This window comes from Saccostrea echinata, unplaced genomic scaffold (assembly GCF_033153115.1).
Source record: "Saccostrea echinata isolate AGI-Se365-2 ecotype Australia unplaced genomic scaffold, CSIRO_AGI_Sech_v1 ptg000002l, whole genome shotgun sequence".
NCBI lineage: Eukaryota > Metazoa > Mollusca > Bivalvia > Ostreida > Ostreidae > Saccostrea > Saccostrea echinata.
The window spans coordinates 25,601,234-25,623,280 of NW_026889751.1; the positions used below are offsets into that span (position 1 = coordinate 25,601,234).

General features: G+C 32.1%; 2 protein-coding genes across 2 annotated transcripts in view; one reads left to right on the plus strand and one right to left on the minus strand.

The window, feature by feature from the left end:
• Positions 1 to 6,730: 6,730 nt before the first annotated feature.
• Positions 6,731 to 7,939, minus strand: LOC133178190 (transcription intermediary factor 1-beta-like). Its single transcript, XM_061312939.1, has one exon. It carries the CDS (start codon positions 7,937 to 7,939, stop codon positions 6,731 to 6,733), a length of 1,209 nt encoding a protein of 402 aa, XP_061168923.1.
• A 272-nt stretch (positions 7,940 to 8,211) lies between these two features.
• LOC133178191 (synaptogenesis protein syg-2-like) overlaps positions 8,212 to 22,047 on the plus strand; it is a 142,651-nt gene continuing 128,815 nt past the window's right edge. Inside the window, exons 1-4 of the mRNA XM_061312941.1 lie at positions 8,212 to 8,236; positions 12,009 to 12,335; positions 13,386 to 13,691; positions 18,737 to 19,030. Of these exons, the coding sequence (XP_061168925.1) occupies positions 8,212 to 8,236; positions 12,009 to 12,335; positions 13,386 to 13,691; positions 18,737 to 19,030 (952 nt within the window). The remainder of the gene's footprint in view (positions 8,237 to 12,008; positions 12,336 to 13,385; positions 13,692 to 18,736; positions 19,031 to 22,047) is intronic.

Consider the following 22,047-nt stretch of genomic DNA (forward strand, 5'->3'; position numbering starts at 1 on the left):
ATGTAGAGACGTCACCATATAAGAAATAAACAACGTTATTCAGTGAACATGGCGTTATGAATAGCAGTTGCTCTGCTGGCATATTCCATGATGGGCGCTGGCGCATCATGGAAAATATGCAAGCAGAGCTATTGCTATTCATAATGCCATGTTCACTGAATAATCGTTGTATATTACTTATATTTGCATTCCGTGATGTTGTCAAGAATATCATAGGAAATACTGCCTTACAAAGGGACACGGCTGTCTGTTTCTAGTGAAGATAACACATAATATAATCAGTAGACCTGATTATTTCATCTTTCCACCAACAAATCACAAATTATATATATATATATATATATATATATATATATATATATATATATATATATATATATATATATATATATATATATATATATATATATATATATATATATATATATATTGAATTCAAAAAAAAAGAAAGAAAGAAAAGAATTCATTTACAGAAATGAATAATAAATGATAGAGAATATGCATTATATCTCTATATTTATTCTCATTTGCTTAAGAAAAATTATTTAAAGAATGTACAAATTGTTTTTTATGATGAAAATTCAGAATAAGATGTGTACATGACTTCAATTTCGTAAACACTTGCATATTACAAATCTAGATATTTTTTCTTAGCTATCTTTGAAAAAATGAAAAATTCATTAGGATTTGAACTACAACTGATCATCAGGAAGATAGAAGCAGAAGTCAAAATTCCACTGCAGATATTTATATGATTAAGATTAAGATTAAGATACAGGATATTAACAAGAAGAGCTGGAAATTCGTCACAACTGAAATAATGATTTTGGCTGCCAACATAGCAGACATGGTTTTCTGAAAAGGTACAATGGATTTTGATAGGCCTTTTCGAATGTTTATAATATTTAAGATATGAAGTATTGCAATCGGTATTAGAGATCCAAAAAATGACAAACACAGAGTTGAAAGCTCCACAATACCACTGTGTGACATAGTCGTTAAACTTTTATAAACCAAATACAGATGCACACTGTACAAGATCGCCACTACGAGAGAGGAGATCCACACACCAAGTGACATGTACACAATCTTAGTGTACGTAAAGGTGAGGCTGTAAAACGGCTTGCTGATGTAAACGGATAATAGCGATGACCAGAAGAAAGGTAATTAGATGAGACATTTGCAAATGCCGTAAGTCCATAGAAGTACTGAAATGACATACCCCTCGGAAATATGTCTTGGAATATGCTACAATATCTCAGAATCAGATTGAGCAAAATATCAATTTTGAGAGCAAAATATTCCTGTATATGTTGGTATTTTAAACTTTTTCTGAAAAATAAAGAGTGAGATAAATGCCAGGTTTCCGAAGGTTCCTATAATACAATCAGTCGATGCAATGATAAAGTAGATCTGATCTGAGGCATGTTTGTCTGTACTATTCCCGTAAGAAACTGTGGCGAAAGTCTTGTTTCTCCAGTTATACCCTTTAGGATGAAAATGAGTAAATTGTGAAGAGTGATTTGTCAAGTCATCCCAAATAGAATCCTTGTTTGAAGTCTGTTTCTGCCAGCTTTTGATTAGCTTAAAGTTCGCTTTTTTTCCTTGCTGAGAACATGAAATGGAACATAAGGACCTTTAAATGTATTTCAATCTCTCTTGAATTCATTCAAACGTCAGTAAGTATTCTTCATTGCATTATTTCTTCACTTATGTATTAAAATTTCTTTTTTGAAAAACATGCTTGCATGTGAACTGGGACTATATTTTTTGGCGTTATATTACATGTAGCAAATGGGGTACCAATATTGCTTAATCTGAATGAATTGAATTGCATTGTGGGTTACTACGGATACTACAGGAATTTTACGCTTGAAACCCCCCCCCCCCCCAAAAAAAAAACAACAACAACAAAACAAGGCAATCGGAAAGGCACAAAGAACATTTCCCCCCATGCATTTGCATGCTTTTCCATGCTGCCCATTTTTGTTCTATTATTTCTATGCTAACAATTACTAACAATTCATTTGAAACACGTTAAATAAAAGTGGAATCTAGGTTTCTCAAACTTATACTGTAAGGCGATTTTCGTCTGCATTCCTTTGTTGTATTATCGGTGAATACAATTGTCAGGTGGGCTCCCTGACCAAAAAGCACAGATGTAATAAGAAAAAAAAATGTTGTCCATTTAACTGTTTAAATACCAAAGGGATGCTGCTCGTTTTCCTTCATCCTCACAACGTCAGGGGTCCTGAGTCAACACATTGCCGTTGTTCAACGGCAAAATGTTGACTCAGGACCTTGACGTTGTGAGGATGGTTTTCCTTAACCTTGAAGCGTTAGCGTTCTGAACGTGGCACAGACTACATTTTTATATGCATTTTCTAGTCAACAACCGAACAACAAATTACAAAAGCCCGTGGTATCTTTCATATTTTTTCATATAAACATTTTTTTTTGCAATCCATTTAATATCGATCGTAGATTAAGTTGAAACACGTGTTCGAAGTGATCCTATGAAATGTAAACATATAGGTGTCGAGTTAACGTTGCTTTTCATTCAATGATCGGTCAATTGTTGGTGGTAAGATCCTCTGTGCGCATTAATAACAAAAGGATATAGAAGATAAACAAAGATCATATATATATATTTTTCTATCAGCGCATCGGGCGATTTTGGAAAAATTAAAGCTACTAAGCTCCAATTTTCGCTGTAAATTATCACAAAAGATTAATTAAGTACATGTAGATAGTGATTTTTTAAGATCCCACTCATTTTCTGTTTAAAATCTTGAAAATCTTTCAAGAAACACATTTTTATAGGACATGTTTTTAAAAGAAACAGATTATAGCAATTTCTTTTTTACTGCCAATTTTATTTATAAAAACCGGTTCTACCCTATAACTTTAGAAAGGATCAACCCACACCACGTGACTTGAATTTAAATCAAAATAACATTAGTAGGGGTAATACAGAAGTGGCACTATGTACCGAGGAGGGCTTTAAAAGACCTTCACTTGTCACTCAGAGCCATTGAGCAGTGAAGGATCTTTATCATGCCATTGCCTGTCGTGACACGGGTGCTCATCTGAAAGATCCACAACTTTCATTTCAAAGTCCGAGCGCTTGGCGAAGGAACAGTTGCTACCAATTTTTTTCGACTTAGGTCTGTCGCGGCCGGGATTCAAACCCACGACCTTCCGAGCACGGAGCAAGCGCTCTACCGATTGAGCTACATGTACCTTGATTTGATTTGAACATATTTTATTGTGTACTGAAACATAAATGGATTAGGCAGCAGGCATAGCCTATATAATACCTCTCTCTTGAGCTACCTTGACGGTATATGGTACTTTGAACCATTACTCTAACACTCCTATTTTGGAAAATTATTATGAGATTAAAACATTGATATCTCTCAAACTCTATAGCAATGACTGAACTGCTGGAAATAATATTTTCACATATAAATAATATTTTGTTCTGTTAAGAATTCGAATAATTAAAATTAAACAGCAAATGACAGTTAGTAAACTACTATTTAATTCAGTAAATTTAAAGTTAATTGTACTGTTTTTGTTTTGTTTTATGGCCGAAATTAATGCAATAAAATTATGCAATTTTGGAACTATTTAAAAAAGATATTAGTATCTGTTTTTTTAAATAAATAAATCATCAGTTATTTTCTAGAATATCAAACATATATATGTAAACGTATTAGAAAAAAATTCATGTTCAAATTATAAAGATTTAAAATGAGTGTATTTTGATATGCCATTTGAAAGATTTTTAAAAGCAAAGGACCCCTTAAATATTGTGAAAATCTTTAATTTGGTTAGGTTTGAGTATTGCTGTCATACACGTTTCTTGAATTGTAGAAACGTAGAGCTATTTATCTGATATGCTTTTATGTAATTATATTATTATTAATTCATAGACGATAAAGGCCAGTAAAAAACTAAATTGTATGACAAACGAGATGACTTCAGCTTTTCAATCGTCACTTTCCTTAATTATTTCCTTATTTATGTAGTAATATTCCACTATTACGATCACCTGCTTATGGTGTTTATGTCTCCCACCTTATTCGCTACTCAAGAGCTTACTCTGAGAACGATCAATTTTTAAAGCGAGGCAGGCTATTCACTGATAAGTTGATGTTACACGGATTTCAACAGCCTCGTTTAAAGTCACCATTTTGTAAACTTTATGGTCATTATAATGACCTTCTTAGAAAATATAACCTATCACTGGGTCGTATTTTGGCTGACTTGTTTCATACCAAAATGTTAGCTCTTTGTTTTTGAACTGAATTGACTAAGGATAGTTTCGTCTACCTGATCAATACATAGGGCGCACAGCAGGTGTAACCGGTCAACAGGGGATGCTTACTCCTCCAAGGCACCTGATCCCACATCTGGAATTCTTAGGGGTCCGTGTTTTACGCATACGGACACATATTTGTATTGTTTATGGATTTTTTTTTTTTAGATCGATCACTGTTCGTTATCATTACCTTTTACATTTCTTTTATATCTGCATGTAGAACCTTTAGCCCCATTCTTGCCTCGCCCTACTCCAAAGGGCCATGATTTTTTAAAAAAAGTTTGAATCTACCATGTGTCGGAAAGCTTTCACGTCAACAATTTTTCTCATCTAGTGGTTCTTGAGAATTTTTTTTCTAATGAAACAAACCAATTTTGTCTCTTCTTGATTATCTCCACTGGAAGGGGTCATGGCCTTATTTTAACAAACTTGAATCAACAAACCCAAGAACACTCTGTGCGAGGCTGGAAATAACTAGCCCATCGCGTCTGGAAAAGTATAAATGCAAAAAGAAAGACAGGGCGACAATGAAACTCCAACCAGAAAAGTTCGAACCTTCAGCTTAGTAATCTAAAATAATTAATTCAATCAAATCAATACATAACAAAACGCAAAACATTTAAATTTTTTTTTATCAACAAATGCTACATTCTCTTGTAAATCTACTGTGGTCTAAATCTTTAATGTAAATCTATTATAAAATATTAAATTACTGATTTTTTTATAGAACAATATGAATATTGAGATTAATATAAGGATATTTAGCATTAATAATAGAGATCTTAAAAGTACAATATACCATCAACGTGAACATATGTCCACGATATTACTTATTTTGATGGGTCGAGTGTACATGGAATTTTTTTTATTTTCCCACAATACTAATATGAAAATAATTTATTTTCCGATATCAAATATGGCAACTTTTTTTTCAAGGAGATGGGCGAACATAGCGTGCAGAAAGCCTATAGCTTCAAATATATAAAAATCATGTTTAGTTTGTGAATTTACTATTTAGAGCAAAGTTTTCATTTTTGAAAAGTATGAAATTATGATAAACAAAACTTTTCTGAGGAAAATTTTCTCGGAAAATTTATTCTTTTATTAAAAAAAATAATGTGATATTCATGGGGGTTCGAACCCTAGCAATAAAAATCCTGAGTATCATTTTCTTTCGAGACTAAGCACGCTAACCACTAGACTACGCAAGATCTGATGAATATTGGCATTTAAATCATGTTTGTGATATGACCCTTGACTTAATGGACTTCAAGTATTTCTCGGAAAGATGCGAATGTTGTGTCATAAAAGTGTATTTTAAAGGTATAGTGGGTCTTTGCTCCATATTTTAGGAAACCAAAAAATGTATATTTTTATGCAAACTTCGAGGATTAACTTTCAAAAAAATGGAGCGAAGACCCACTCATATCGAAAAATAGTGTTATAGTATGAGAAAATGACTCTTTTTGCCCTCTTTAGTGTGTGTACAAGACTTCATAAACAAATAATTTCAATCTTTGTGTGATTTTTGCAAATTGTAGAGATTTTACATATAGTATATTTTAATGTTAGATGAATTATAAAGAAAAATTTTGATATAATTGAGATTTAATTTTTCACCTTCATGTTTGTCACACTATGGGCTTTTCGCTCGTCATGTTCACCCATCTTCTTTATACAAACACATAAACCTATGCCCTGCTGGGTGAAACACTATATTGTAAGGATGCTGTCCGTCAGTGCTTAAATCAATTCGCCTGCTCGACTTTCAATCATTTCTGATTTGCTGTTCATTTTTACAAACAAAATTGTTTTCATTCGAATCAAATGCTAATCCTCTAGGTGTGGTATCTAAATCTTCGAAGTCTAAAATCGCGTTGCCTTCTAAATCTTTCACGATAATGTGATTGCCTGTTGCATAGGTAAATTTACCAGCAGAAAGTGATGCACATATAAATTTTCCATTACTAATTTTATGTGATACGATTGACTTCACTTTAAAATTACAGGACCGAATAGTTATTTCTTTCGAGTTTAGAGCAAAAACCATGTTTTTACTAACGGCAAGTCCTTCTATTTCTGAATAAACATGAACTTTCGCCATTTCAGTGAACTTCAATCCCCGGTTTTCTACTTGATACTGAACAATAACCGTTTTGAAAGCAACATACAACTTATCCATTCCTTCAGCGTAGCTAATTCCGCGTGGAGCAGATTCACATTCCACTGTGTGGACAACTTTGCCTGTTTGACAACTTACATCATAGACTTGTAAAGATAGTTTATCTTCTAAGGAAACCAAAATCCTCGCGTCATCAACAAAAATTCGATGAGATACCCAGCACAGAGTACTCAAAACTGAATTTTTCTGAAATTCGGTGTTCATTAATCCTTAGTAGCTAGTCATGACTTGGGGCGAGGCAGAATATCACTTCTTTCAGTTATTAAGTAATAATATTTAGAAACAATAGGAAGAGCATTGCTCGACTTCAGGGATATTTTAGCATCCTCGAACTGTCCTGTTTCCCACATCTCATAACAAATGTCACTGTTTACTTCAGAATACGTCTCAGCCAAGTCCCATGAACGCAAAGATTTTAGTCGATCAAAGTGGGCCGATATCTGAGACAGCAACCTATGTTGAGTAATGAAAAGTTGCTTTTCTGAACCATTCTCAAGGACAGAGGAAAGTAAAGTTTTCGCTTCTTTCACTGTAGTGCCAAACCGCTTCAGCTCATCTGACACAGTATCAATATTGTCAGCTTGAAATGTATGAACAACATCAAAACGTTTCAACCACTGGGCATGTGCTTCTTCTATCAGTGCTTTGGCTTTCTTTACTTTGTCTTCAAATTTTAAACATATTTCCTCCTTTGCTTTGTTCAGCCTTTCCTTTTGCACCATGTTTTCATCCTGCAGTGCATCCAAACTACCTAGGAGATCTGTCAATGACTTCACTTTATTTCTAACACTCTCTTTATCAAGCTCTAATGCAACATCCTCTATTGATTCTACATAAGAACAAGTTCTATGCAGCGTTGCAAAACAAACACTGCAGCATATTTTGTTATGGTCTCTGCAAAACACCTCCACAAGTTTTCCTTTATGGACGCTGCATTGTTCCTCAACATCAACTGGTTCACACCATTTCAGTGAATCAGATAAGCAGTAAATTTTATGGTTTTGGAGCACAGGAACTCTTCTGTGAAGACGATTACAATCTTCACAGATAGGTTCAGCGCACGTTTTACACCAATGTTTTGCCAAAGCTGTAATATTATCTCTTTTACAGAACAGACAATATTTATTAGATTCATTCACTGTGTTTACTGACATAGTCAATATCCATTTGTTAACTGGAAGATCTTTTACCCATTCCTCACTTGACACCCCTTTCCTCGGTTCTACTGCTGGTTTTCGGCAAACTGGACACTCAATGAAATTCAGCGCGTCTTGTTCGCAGCGGGCTGCTGTACTAGATATGTACGTCTGAATGCACGCCTCACAAAACGTATGTAAACAAAGTAAATACCTAGGAATCTTCAACTGCTCCAGACAGATCGGACAACTGAACGATTCCTCGGCAGTCTGCACACTCCCTGACTCTGCCATGTTCCGCGAAAAACCGTTAGTCCGTAGATTTTTCTTATACGCTTTGGACTTCCGGAAATCTTTTAATAATACCAACACTGATAAGTGTCATAAATACAAAGCTCACTGAGATGTTTTCATTTTTACTCGATATTCATCGCTTTCATTACTTGCGCCGAAACGTTTTCATTTAGTCATAATATTTTTTTTAATTTGGTTTTATAATCTTCAGTCACTGTCCAAAACGTCATTTTTGTAGAGATAACTTAGCATCAGTATTTGGTATTATCACCATGATCAACGTCAGTGTTTTCAGTAGTATGTCACTTAAATTGTGTCAGAAATTCTTTAAAAGTCTTAACTAACCTCGGTGAGTGAAGAAGAAGGTGAAGTGCTTGAGAGTTATTCCTCTTTGCTTTATTGATTAATCAAGAAATCTCTGTATATACATGTATATAACTATAAATTTAATTAACCGGTTATTTGATGAAATGAGAATCCAGGAAAAGAAGATATATATACATACTAGTATATATCTATATCTATATATATATATTTACATTTGCAAATGTTTTCCTTTATATAACACTGTTAAAAGCAATGTGTATCTATATCCGTATAAACACGGGTTCCTCGCGTCATAAACGTTCGACGTAATTTCTCAGTGACGTCATAAAGGGTCGACGCGCAATCAATAGATCAAACTTGTGCCGTTGAGTTTGAAAAAATAAAACATTTCACGCGTTAAAGGTTATAATCAGGCTAATAAATAATATGAATAAGTCACAAATGTAAATATAAGTAATAAGGTATCATTTTAAAACATCTATCGGATATAAATACGGGTTGATACGAGATCAAATTTACCATAAAGCCCTTCGTGCTTTATGGAATTTGATCTCGTGACCAACCCGTATTTATATCCCGATAGATGTTTAAAAATGATACCTTATTTCTTAAATATATATATATATATATATATATATATATATATATATATATATATATATATATATATATATATATATATATATATATATATATATATATATATATATATATATATATATATATATATATATATATATATATTGCGCGAAAAACATCTGAAAAGATTGCGAGAGTTGCAAAAGTAATCAAATGATACATATATTTGGACTCTAAATAATGTACATGTAAAATAAATTATTCCATATAAATAAACATATTCATATATACAATGTACACACGCAAAACTGTTCATATAATGGTTTAGGGGCAATAGTGCTCCCTTTTGTTTATACCAAATGGTATATAAGTATTTAATTTTTTTCTTCCATAGATTCTCTCTATATTTACGATAAATGTCATTATTGTACAGTTTTTCGAAAAACTGTACAAGGAGGGACAAGTTGCTTTCCTAATACTAAGTAAACTTTTCTTCAAACACATGGATCTCCTTACCATAGTACGTGGTGTCCGTGTTTCCATTGTCTATTTTTCGTATTTTACATAGAAATTTAATAACTAGTGTATCATAACCCAGACCTACTCTAGATCCTCTCTTGGGAAAGTTCGAATGAATCCAAAACTAGCGCACGGTTTTTTCATGTGTATCCCTTCGGTCCATCAACCAAAGACCTACAGTTCAAAGCATTTGTAAACATGTATATCAGAAAGCAGTTTAGTTAGTTTTGTCTGTTTATAAGATAAATATAAAATATTCGACTAAAATACATCGCATTCTAATAAAAAAGATTCTCACACGAAAGTTTCATAAGTTTCATGAAGTTTAAAAATAATGATGATAATTTGTGTGACGGATATTTGAAAAAGATTCTTCTCACTCAAAATTTTTTTTTTTAATTTCCTTAAATTTCCTCAAAATACTTGCACACTTATTGTATTTTTATTTACATGTATTTATAACGGTTACAAGAACCAGGAAGTTTTTAAAAAATTTCTTACGTCGAAGATATAAAAACTTTAATCATGCCCCACCTTTACTCCAAGGAGTGGAAATATATGCTGGTTTTCCTTGTGCATTTTACTTTCCATACTTCATTATCAAAAGGTAAAGTAACTGTATTGTTTATTATGAAAAATTGTAATGCGTTTTTATATCAAATCTACTGAGTTTAGAGTATAATTGATGATAAGATTACATTGTGCCTAAAATCTTGCACCACGCTTTGTAACAAGTTTGACCTGTTACATATATATTTATTACGGTCAGGAAATAAATGATGTTGAGAAATAAAATACTGGCTACCACACTACATTTTATTTACATGTTATTTTCTTTACTTCGTTATCAGTGGGCTATAAGTATGTTGTTTACATGTCATTAATTTTCAAAACTGAAATTTTTTTGAAAATAATGCTAAAATCATAAAGATGTAGAACTATTTTTCGAATTGATATGTGCGAGGTAAATAAGATTGCACAAACACCCTTAATATTCACGTTTATAATTGCCTTCCTATCTCGGTTGGGCGTTCCTATGTCAATATTTGGTTGCATATGTATGGAAGCCGGTAGGTGCCAGGTAGAAAAATATTTTATCTGGCGGCCGCCACATAAATACCTGGCGGCCGCCAGAAAGTTATCTGGCGGCCGCCAGAAATTATATGGCGGCCGCCAGAAAGTTATCTGGCGGCCGCCAAAGAGATACAGCGGCCGCCAGATCTTTTTATTTATGTGGCGGCCGCCAGATATTTATTTGGCGGCCGCCAGAAACTTATCTGGCGGCCGCCAGATAAAATAATTCCCTATAAGCCAATTTTTTATAACACAGTTTTACTGCATATGCCAAGAATGTGATAATCAGCATAGATCATCATCTTTAATGCAGTTTTTACACATCAGCTGTGAGTGGAAAATACTACCAATTTAAACCGATAGAATTCCTGCTTGGTCTACCAAAAGCGACACTGTATTTAAACATGCCAATCACTAAAAATGAAGTGAGAAAACACTCCAAAGCAAATGCTACTCAAAAACCTAATTTTTAGTATGCTTTGTCGCATTTAGGATGATCTCTGAAAAATGAGGAAGCAAATAAATTCTTAAAAGGTAAAAAATCAACATTAATGTAAAAACTGTTACAGAATCACAAATTCATCGTATAGTATTTTGTTTGCGTCTTTGTTTAAAAGCAATTAAAAGCAATTCATTTATTTCCAAAAAGAGCATTTTTGTTCAGAGGAGAGTGGGTTGTCATGGACGCCTATGTAAGAGATTCGAGTTTTTTTTAACTTGCCGGATGCAAGTGGTCTGACCATATTGCAGTAAAAAAGAAAGCATTTAGAAGTAAGATTGAATTTTTTTTTAAATTTAAAAACCTGAATTACACTTGAATTACACACAAATAAATGAGTGAAAAATTAATTGAATAATTATTTCTAATAATTTAAATTTAACCCTTCATTTCAGCTTTGATGGTTGTAGAATCATTTGTCTACTTGATCTGATTTTTAATATTACATTGCACAACTCTTAGACAGTCATCTTGGCAGACAAATGCATGAGTTGTATACCGGTGTTTTAGAGTAGGATTCCCCCATAGCCAGACCCCCCCCCCCCGGAATTTGTACTCTGGAGTTGGTCTTCCCCCTCAATACAATTTCTGTTTATTTTCCCTTAGTATCTTGATAAAGTTTCTTTTTATTACATATATGTTGTCAACTAATCACATCTTATAATAATTTTCTTAGTTTATAGCATAGGAGACACAATTATAAAGAAAAGTATTCTTGGTTTTTGTGAATTTATTCATTTAAGTTCGCACTACAGAGAAATCTTTGACTTTTTGAAGATTTTTTTCTCCATGCTTCTTGAAATTTGATAAATTCACACTTTTGATTAAAAGAAATACTACTTTCATTAGATTGTTTTTTTCTGAAACACATTGAATACTTTTTATACATGTAAATAAATTATATTTTTGTTTAAAAAAATCATAAAGTACATTCTAAATATTCAAATAAATTATTCAAATAAAATGAAAATAAAAAGTGAAATTACAATTACCAGTTTATATGACTATCAGAATAATTAATGAGTAAGTTTTTCTTTTGTACAGCAGTTCTTTTACTTTTGTTTTTTAAAGCCTCCATAACCCTGACAGTCTCTCCCTCTGGACCTGTGGAGGTGAATCAAACAGTAACATTACAATGTATCTTTGAGAACTTTCCAATAAGTGCAGCTTTTTACTCTACTGCAAGCATTGACCCTTTCTGTGATCTTTCATCAGTACCATCTGGAACAAATTGTAAACCAACTGCTTGTTCTACAAATTACATTGCAACATGTCCGAATGATAGAACATACAGTGTGGTGTATCCTGTTCCTCAGAGATGGAATGGGAAAGGAGTTTACTGCAAGGGAATACTTACAGGAGATGAGAGAAGTAATCAAGTCAACTTCAGTGTTATAGGTATGTCATATCTTAAATGCTTCCAGTTTTCCTAATATATTGTTTTTATCAAACTAGCAATTATCAATGAATATCCATAAAGGACGAGCTTGACGCCATATTACATCCGTTTGAAAAATATAAATATCGAAGTGTAAATACTTGCTGTTAATGTTATATATTACATTTGCCAATATTTTTCCTTATAATTATGACAACACTAACGAAACTGGCATTCAATTTTGTTGACATGAAGTTGGTCACGTGATCAGATTTTTTGCGCATGGAAAACAAACCACATAAGACAAGGTATATCTAGACTGTGGCGTCAAATGAGGTCGTACCTGTACGTTATGTTGCATTTCAATAACAACATCTAAATAGTGCATGTTTTTCTTTGTAACACAAATCAGATTAAAATATAAATTTATGAAACAAAAAATCATTTTAAATTAGATTTTCGTTGGAATATGACTTGAAGTTGGTAAGTTATCAAATGTACTATAACGCCCTTCGGGCGTTAAAGAATTTTATCACGTTACCAACTTCATGTCATGTGTCAATGAAACTCTAAAATGATATCTTATTTCTTAATTAACCACCATATCAGTTCTCAATAAACAGCTTTTTTTTTTAGCTGTATGCATTGACTTTCTGAGTGTATTCGAATTGCTTATTTGCATTCAATATTTGTGAAAAAAAAAATAAAAACTCCTGTATCATTGGGGAAATAAAATCCTACTACAACGCATTGAATATCCTTAAATTTTTACAAGTATATCATAAAAGTTTCTAAATTTTGATAACAACAGTATTTAGCAGTTACTTTCGCACTCCAAATAGATATTTGACTTAAACAGCAGATTTAGAAATTAACAATATTTCAGAAAGAAATATTATCATTAACATTAGCGCATTGTATTTCCATTAAAATGTAAGTGTAAATTAACGCATGCAGCAGGCCTCCTATACCACTGAATATATGGACTTTGCCATTATACTCATTTGGGAGTATTATTTTGTGAACTCATGCAGTGCTTACAATACCTCTAGTTTTAATTACATTTATAGTTTTAGTAAAATCGGTGACCCTGCACCCAACCCAGATTACTATGGATGTTGGTAAACAGATAACTCTAACTTGTCAGACAAATTACTGTAACCCTGCAGCCAACATCACGTGGTACAAGGCATCACCCATTCTGGCCACGCCAACCACAGATACAACAGACATCGACAGCAATGGCCTTGTTAGAACAACATCAGTACTACAGTATACAGGTGTGGCAGGGGACAATGGTCAACAGGTGTACTGTAGAGCCAGCAACAGACCGGGACAACGTGTGGAGTCCAACAAATACATGCTGGATATAAGATGTAAGACTTTATTGCTGTTATTGATATACATCATTAATTGCTAATCCTAACGGTTATAAGCATCAAAAACGATACACATTTGCAAAACTGTTGCTTAAAATACCAAAATTATCAAAGCTTAATACATTTTCATCTTGATTTAATTATATGAAAGAGGAAAACTAACAGCCATCACTTATTTTCACTTAACACGTATTCAGTATAATGTATTTGAAAATAAAATTATTATATAAATGTAATATTCCGGAAATTTATAGTTTGACCATTTGGGTTTAGCTTTAATGTTGCAGATGTAAACTTCCGTGTTAAAAAGGTATAAAACGGCTGAATCCCTGTACAGACAGTCCTTTCCAGTGCAAGCTGTGCTAAGTATAAGACGTGTGTGAAATACAGCGGTACTTGTAAGTGAGACGATAAAGTCAGCTTACAGAAGAGGTTGACCTTAAGAAATAAGTATGGTCTACAAGGAATATAATAAAAAAGCTGTTGTGTTTTGGAGTGGCAAGCCAATCGGAGGCTAACCAGCAACGGAGGTTAGCCACCTGTAATTCGTCTTATTGACCTGTCTGGCGACCAGGCTGTTGTGCGCATTGTGTCTGCTTGAATAAGGCTAGCAGTGTGCACAGCAGTTGAAGGGCTGTCACTTGTACTGATTGTGTCCTGAATAAGGCTGCAGTACAAGCGTCAGTCCAAGGTTGGCCAGTGAAAGGAATAGTCTACCCAGTGCATTTACGCAATCATTTGTAACTAGTTGATTACCTATTTCATATTGTCGTGATTATTAACCTAGATAAGGTTAGGCCATATTATTTGTATATATTTGCAGGCCTTTGTTGTCAATCATTTGCCAATCATTTGTTAAGAAAAATTGCTATATATTGAAATCATCCCCCAAAACCTTGAATCGACAAGGTACTACCCCCTGATAGAAGCTAACATTCCGCTCGACACGTTACATAAATATGTCCATCGGTTATCACGCATAATGCAGTACAATAAAAGTGGAAAACATTGCAGTGGTTTTGATTTCACTATAGGTTCGCGATCATTTGCAAGGAATTTTCATCGAACATTAAGCCACCTTAAATATTGTCGACATATCAATCTAGCATTCAATTTATATCTATACAGTTTAAATTACGTTTTCTTATTTCGTAATGTAATGGTAAAATAGTAACTCATGGAAAACCATAAGATAAGCTTAGTTTTAACAATGGCGGGTTAAAGTTAGTTACTAGTTGCGTTTGTTCCGAATATTTTACCATAACTTTCTAAATTTTTAAAGAACACTTGAAGTTCATACAATTGCAAATATTTAGCAATGAGAAAACCAGTGGCCACTGAATTAAAACCACCATGAAATGTACAAAGATAGGAAATCGTGAAATATTAAATACTTGAAATTAAAGCCGTTTACTGTATCATGAGATTATAATTTTACTAATACAAATATTTCTGTATTTATAACAAATAATAAGTGGGATCCTTTTTCATTCTCACCTTTTCTTTTACAATTTCTTGTAATATATATGACACATATTGTGTCATTTAGACAAAATGTTAAGAGGTTGAAAATTATTTTAGTAAATAAATTTCACGTATGTTTCCTACTGAAATGATATATGAACAAAAACACGTCACTCCCCCTCCTCCTTTTTAAACCCCAGAGCCTAAATTGTTGTAATCCCTCCTCATTTGAATTAAAGAGAAAGCTAAGCCAATGGATGAATTTGCTCTTATCTTTCTATATAGTGTGATATTCTTATGTGACATAATAGACCAATCTTGAGACCTATTCTTAACTCCCCATGGTCAATATACATGTAGACGCAAGAAAATACTATTGCATCGAGATTTATGCATATTTTTTGGTGTAGATGTTGGATTTTTACATGAACAGATTGAGATGAAATTGTAAAGAAGTTTTTAAGAAAAAAAGAGAAAGGATAAATTGAACTTTTTTGTTTTCAAATGTTTGAAGAAATATGCAAAACATGTAAAATAAGAACAAAACAAACTTAATTTTGTCAAGCTTAATCAACAAATTATACATGTTTACTGGCATTTAGTTTTCAGTGCCTTTCTGTGAAAAGACATTCGGTTATCCCTTGAAGTCTTTTGAAACATCAATTTAAAAATTTGTTTGGGCACTTCATAATGTTAGATAGGTATTATTGGATATTATACTCTATGGACGTTTTTAAATGTTAAATTGTTTTTTTATTTCGTAGAAGAGTTTATATTGCAGACATTTTCTGCTTGAAAATAAGAAAATTTATACAAAATATGCTAAAATGGCATCATGATGCCTTATTTCTCAATTATTGTCATTTTAATCAAATTGAAAATCACGAATTCGAATAAACGTTGCGTGTATAGCTGTACAAAATAAATCTAAACATGTATATAAAGAAAGTTGAGATAGTCACTCTAAAGGGCAATATGAGTCACTTATCAAATATCATTCTTTGTCAAAAACATGTAGAGATGTATAAATTGGAAATCTTGAAAAGGAATTAAAAATGGGTTATTTATCACTGATTCCTCTACACTCTTAAAGAAATAAATATTACCTCTTTTTCTGATGTTATAAAAGACTTTAATCTCTCCCCTGTCAAAAGAGCCATTGAATGAAATGTTGGAATTAGATATAATTTTGTTTTTAAGAGGAATTATACTTCGTCCTCTGATTCACTTCTCCCTCGTCTTCACCGTTTAAAAATTCCTGAATCCGCCAGTTCTTATTATTGCTATATTCTTTCTATCATAAGGTTTATTCAAGCATGCGTATTAAAGTTAGCAAGTCAAATTGATGCAAAGAGATATTTCATTTTGAAGAATTTCAACAAAAAGAGTAAAAAAAAAATAGAAAAAGTATATGATACATTTATAGTCATTTGCTTTACTTTTCTGTGCATTTTTTACTCTTTAATTTTTAGTGATTAATTGTTAGATATTTATGCAAAGAAACAAATTCATTAATATATGAAAATCGGACTGCAATAAGGGATAGGAATGTATTATCATCAAATTATTTGATTCAAGGACAAATGCAACAAATACATGTATCTAAAATACATGTAATTGATTAGGAATGTCTGAATGCTGACAAAATGGACACAAGCTTCACGTGCTGATACCTTGGATTTTTGTCACTTTAAAATGCCGATCAGTGTTGTGATAGATACGTATGTGAAGTGCAGAAAAAAATTCATTGTGTAACTTGCAACTACAGTGTAAATTCAAAACAAAATTCAGCTCTTATTCCAATTTATTAATTATTTTAGGCACTGTAATTCATATCTAGAAACTCAATATGTTTTCTTTTTATATCTTACGCACGCCCATTTTAGGGAGCAGTTCATGAAACAACTTTTTGTAAAATCACTAAATTAATAAATATCTGACGAGAAATGAAAAACAAATTGAAACATAATAACAAATATTTAGACTTGGTTTTAAGCAAAATTGCATGATGCAAAGCATCAAATCAGCCACAAACATGTTTAGCATTTTAAAGTATTTCCATATGAAAGAGTCCCGAAAATTAAATTTGAAAGTACAGAAAGTAATTAATATATTTTACTTGCAAAACTGTAAACTTACTTGTTATAATTATAGTCAAAAATAAATTAATTCATGATTATTCAAATAAAGAATAGGATTATATCATCATCGAATTATTTATTGCAAAATGAATGTCTCAATGATTTCTTACAAATAAGACGTGCTAACTTTTTACGTGCTGATTTCCTGGATTTTTGTCATGTGATAATGCCGATGTTTTCGTTGTGATAGACAAGCATCACAATAAATGCGAAGTACCAAAAACAACATTATGTCATTTGCAGTTATAGTGCATTTGCTTATATTTTTTTTTCAACATTTTTTAATCATTTTGCCACTCTAATTGATATCCGGAAACATTACGTTCTGTGTTTATATCTTACACTCTCCCATGTTAGGGAGCAGTTCATGTAACAACTTTCAATAAAAACATAAATTAATAAATATCTGATGAGAAATGAAAAACTAATTAAAACGTAACTTTTACCATCTTGATTTGTTATTAAGCAAATTTTAAACACTTTTATTTATAATTTTTATAAAAGTTATTAGTAAGAAAATATTCTATCTAACAAAGAAAAAATAACGACTCAATTCCTCATGTGCTCATTCTAACACAATCACAAATAGATCAGCTGCTCCTGCGGCCGATAATAACGTCTCATTTCCTCATGTGCACATTCTAACACAACCACAAATAGCTCGGCCGCTCCTGCGGCCGATAATAACGTCTCATTTCCCCATGTGCACATTCTAACACAACCACACATAGATCGATCGGCCGCGCTGCTTCGGCTGATAATTAAGCAGTTGGCCGTCGTATATAATATAAATATAAATATGGAATTCCAAAATATGATATTTTTATATAATTATTAAATTCTATATGATAATTGTCATTCTATGCATGAACTATAATACTAGTACATATGTAGCAGATAAATAACTGACCACTCTTAGATTTTTTTTTCTTTAGTGATGCTATATAAGAGGCGACATAAGCGTTTCTAGGAACACTCTAATTAGGTCTATGGAGGGATTTTCTTTACAATGGCTTGCAATACTTGAAAAGACATTGATCATCTCCTAGTATATATTAATGACCATGAAGTGACTTTATTTTTTATCATAATTATTACTCCTTTGTTCATGTGATTCTCGAAAGAAATCAGATCGATTTAATCAAATTTTCGGTATTAAAGGATCGTTAGTTGATATTTAGATATATAGAAAAAAAAAATTCTAGTAGAGAGTAGATAAATTTAAAGGTTTAATATAAATCACATAAAAAAGTTCATAATGATAATTGTCAGCTGACATAGTTCCATTTCCCCTCTAATAACAACAAAGTGCATGGGTTTCTAAGCTAAGATGTATTATTTAATACCTTATAGGTTAAGTATTAGTAAGAGTATAACATGTATAAACTAAGTAGAATTTTATTATGAATATGTAAACTAGTCGATCTTTAATGATAGATCCTCCATTCACTGACCCTGTCATCACAGCCTCCCCTCCAGGACTTCAGTACAACACTGGAACTAGAGTCACCTTGACCTGTCATCTATCAGGGGGAAACCCTCTAGCAACATTGTTATGGAGATGTAAAAACACAGTAATGTCAGGAACCAATCAGAGTACCTTTACTACAGCTGTCTCTGTGTTGTCATTGGTGATAGATAGTTCCTTCAACAATCAACACTGTGCTTGTACAGCTAATCACAGCCTCTTAACCAGTCCTAAATCAACGAGTGTGTCACTGACTGTATTTTGTAAGTCAAGTTATGTAATTTGTATTTGATTTTTGTAACATAAACAGGTTTTATTGAATTGCATATTTATCAAGTGGTTACCATAGGGAAACGGTAGGGAGTTTATCAGTGAATAAGTCAACTGACCTTTCAGATGTTCTTTTAAGGTTACTGGCCACAGGTTCATGTATGGTCGAAAGTCCCAAAATCGACAGGGTCCCGAATTTCGACGTTTTTTTGTTTTGTTTATATCTCTTCGATCTCACAAAAATAGACTCATCTTTGTGGAAAAAAAATCGTAGTACGGTAGATTTGCAATTACATCACCTACATGTAGGGATGGCAACGAATATTCGAACATTCGAATATTCATTCGATGAGTTGATATTCGAATACGAATTTAAGATTCGAATATTCGGTGTTTTCAGATTTCATAAAAAGAAGTACTGTGATTAATAAATTTTTATTAGAACAGTGCTGGAATTATCCCTGTTTAATTTACTAGCGATCAATTTCGATCGCCTGATTTCTTTCACTACTTTCTTAGCTTATAAATCTACTAAATAACATGTATTTTGTTTTGAGTAAGGTGTTAAAGAATTGTACAATAATGCTTTATGTATAATACAAAACGTACTTTCATAGTTTTTATTAGTTAGATACGATCGGATCTAGAATCGAGGACAACAAATGAAATCTAAGAATGTCTAAAAGGCGTGAAGAGTATACTTATCAAAATAAGATTAATTGATCATTGAATGAATGTCCGATAGAATTAATCTGTAATTAATATTCTAAAGGGCTTAATTTCAGAATAAATGTGTAAATAACTTGATTATCTCGGGTTGTACATAATCATGAATTTTATATTCATTATCGGGAAATTAGTTAATTACCTAGGAAAATTGTCTATGGAAATATTTGTTTACATTTTATCAAAGATTATAATAATATCCCTTATCAGGCAGATAATTGTAATTTATTACACGTATTGAAATCTGAACAGTATACAATTACGACTATCTTGCCTTTTGTAAGACGACTGGTTCCTCAGTTGGAGCTACTATAAATACACGTTTCATTTATTAAAATTATACTTTTCTACATTTAAATAAATTATTTATTTTAAACATTGACAAATATCAAATGGAATTTCTTATTGTACACCTACAAAAGTCTTCATACAATTTTACTTCCAATATAAGCATACCTACGCTAAACCTTTCATGAGAGTAGGATGATTTATATTTAAGATAAATCTGATTTTATTTATTTTATCGAATATTCGAATATATTCGAATACTTTCATTGAATATTCGAATATGAATTATTGACAAAATTGACATCCCTACAGGCTACATACAATCGAAATTTACCTTGTACAGGTAGGTAAGTGACTCATTTCATAAAGGGTCTCTATTCACAAAAATATGAAAATTGTAAAACCTTATTGCACCGTCAATCGTATTTTAATACAGTGTATATATGATAAAGCTGCTGCTTAAAATGTGAGAGATCTGTGGGTCTCACGTTAATTTAGGGTATTTTTTTAATCTTCAAGTTATCAATTATTTTCTTTTAACAAAATGTTAAAAAAAATCGTCCATTACACACACGAAAACTTTTCTTTGATACATACATTCAGCCTTCTTTAGAATGTGTAAATTATGAAAAGAAAGGATAACTAAATTATTTAAGATGTGGCTTCAGATGCCTTTTCACTACCATTGATTGAAAAACTTGGTCGATTAACCATGTAGGAGTTGATTCACTATTCCATGGTATGGCACCTGAATATCTATGGGACTCATTTGAACTCATGTCAGCTTCGATTACCAAAGTATTGCACAATTTTTTTTCTTCAATATTTTGGTGTTCAGTTTATATGAACACAATTAATTCTACATGTACATGTACGTTTTTCACCAACTGCAAAATCCTCTAGTGATATGTGGGAAATGTATTACTATGAAATCAATCGTTCTCGTAGGGGTCAAAATTTCGTGGTTTGTGGAAAAATACTGATTGAATTTGAATTTCGTGGTTGGTATACATACATGATACTGTACTTTGTAACTAACATTTCGTGTAGGACATTAATTCGTGGGTTTCTTCTACCACGAAAACAACAAGAAATAACTTTTAACCTTCGTAACCATCAAATTATCTCTTTTTAAATTTCCGAATAATTTATACTTTTCTAATGTATTCCAATTGTGCCATATTGTAAATTTTTGTACATTTTCATTCGCAATTATATAACTGTTGTATAGAGGGCCCCGATGATTGCACGTATTTTTGCGGTGTACTAATCGGGTTACCCTCTTTAAATTGAGCATTCTCAAGCTCAGCTAAGCGAAAGGCTCAGATGAGCTTTTCTGATTACAGGGTTTCCCTCGGTCTATAGCTATCTAGCCGTTCTCTCTCTCTCAATTTTTATATATTTGACTTTAGCTATACTATTATAAAAAAGTTTTTTTGGCACTATTATCCGGAGGGTCAATGCACAGCGACGACTACTATAACAATGATTAACTTAAGTTTACTATTATAGTTTTTTTTGTAGCTAAAGATACTTATGTGTAGTAAATACTTCGATACTTTGATTAACTACGAAACTTTAGATTTTTTTCTGAGATTAAGGGCCTTAATGTTTTTATAACTGCACACCAGAAATGTAGATTACCAAATAGTACGTGAAATACAAGTAATACTTCTTAATAATATAAAAAAAAAATTTAAAAAAAATGAATATCATTAACTTTTTTTTAACTAGGGTATGACATCACAAACCTAACCAAAATAACGTTGGAAAGCGATGGCTCCGACGGTTTGAATACTACGTAACTGAGCATGAAAAACACTTTGCAAGCCTAAATCACCGTTAACATAATTTGTTGATTGGTAATTCCAAACTTATCTGCAAGAGAAGTTTGTTAAAAAAACAAATTGTTAAAATACAGAGATCTATTTTCTTTGTTTTTTCAAGACAAGAGCATACTCTAAATGATCTTTAATATTTTATGGTAGATCCTCCA

Excerpts from the sequence above, each read along its gene's own strand:
- LOC133178190 (XM_061312939.1), bottom strand. The coding sequence starts at position 7,939 with ATGGCAGAGTCAGGGAGTGTGCAGACTGCCGAGGAATCGTTCAGTTGT.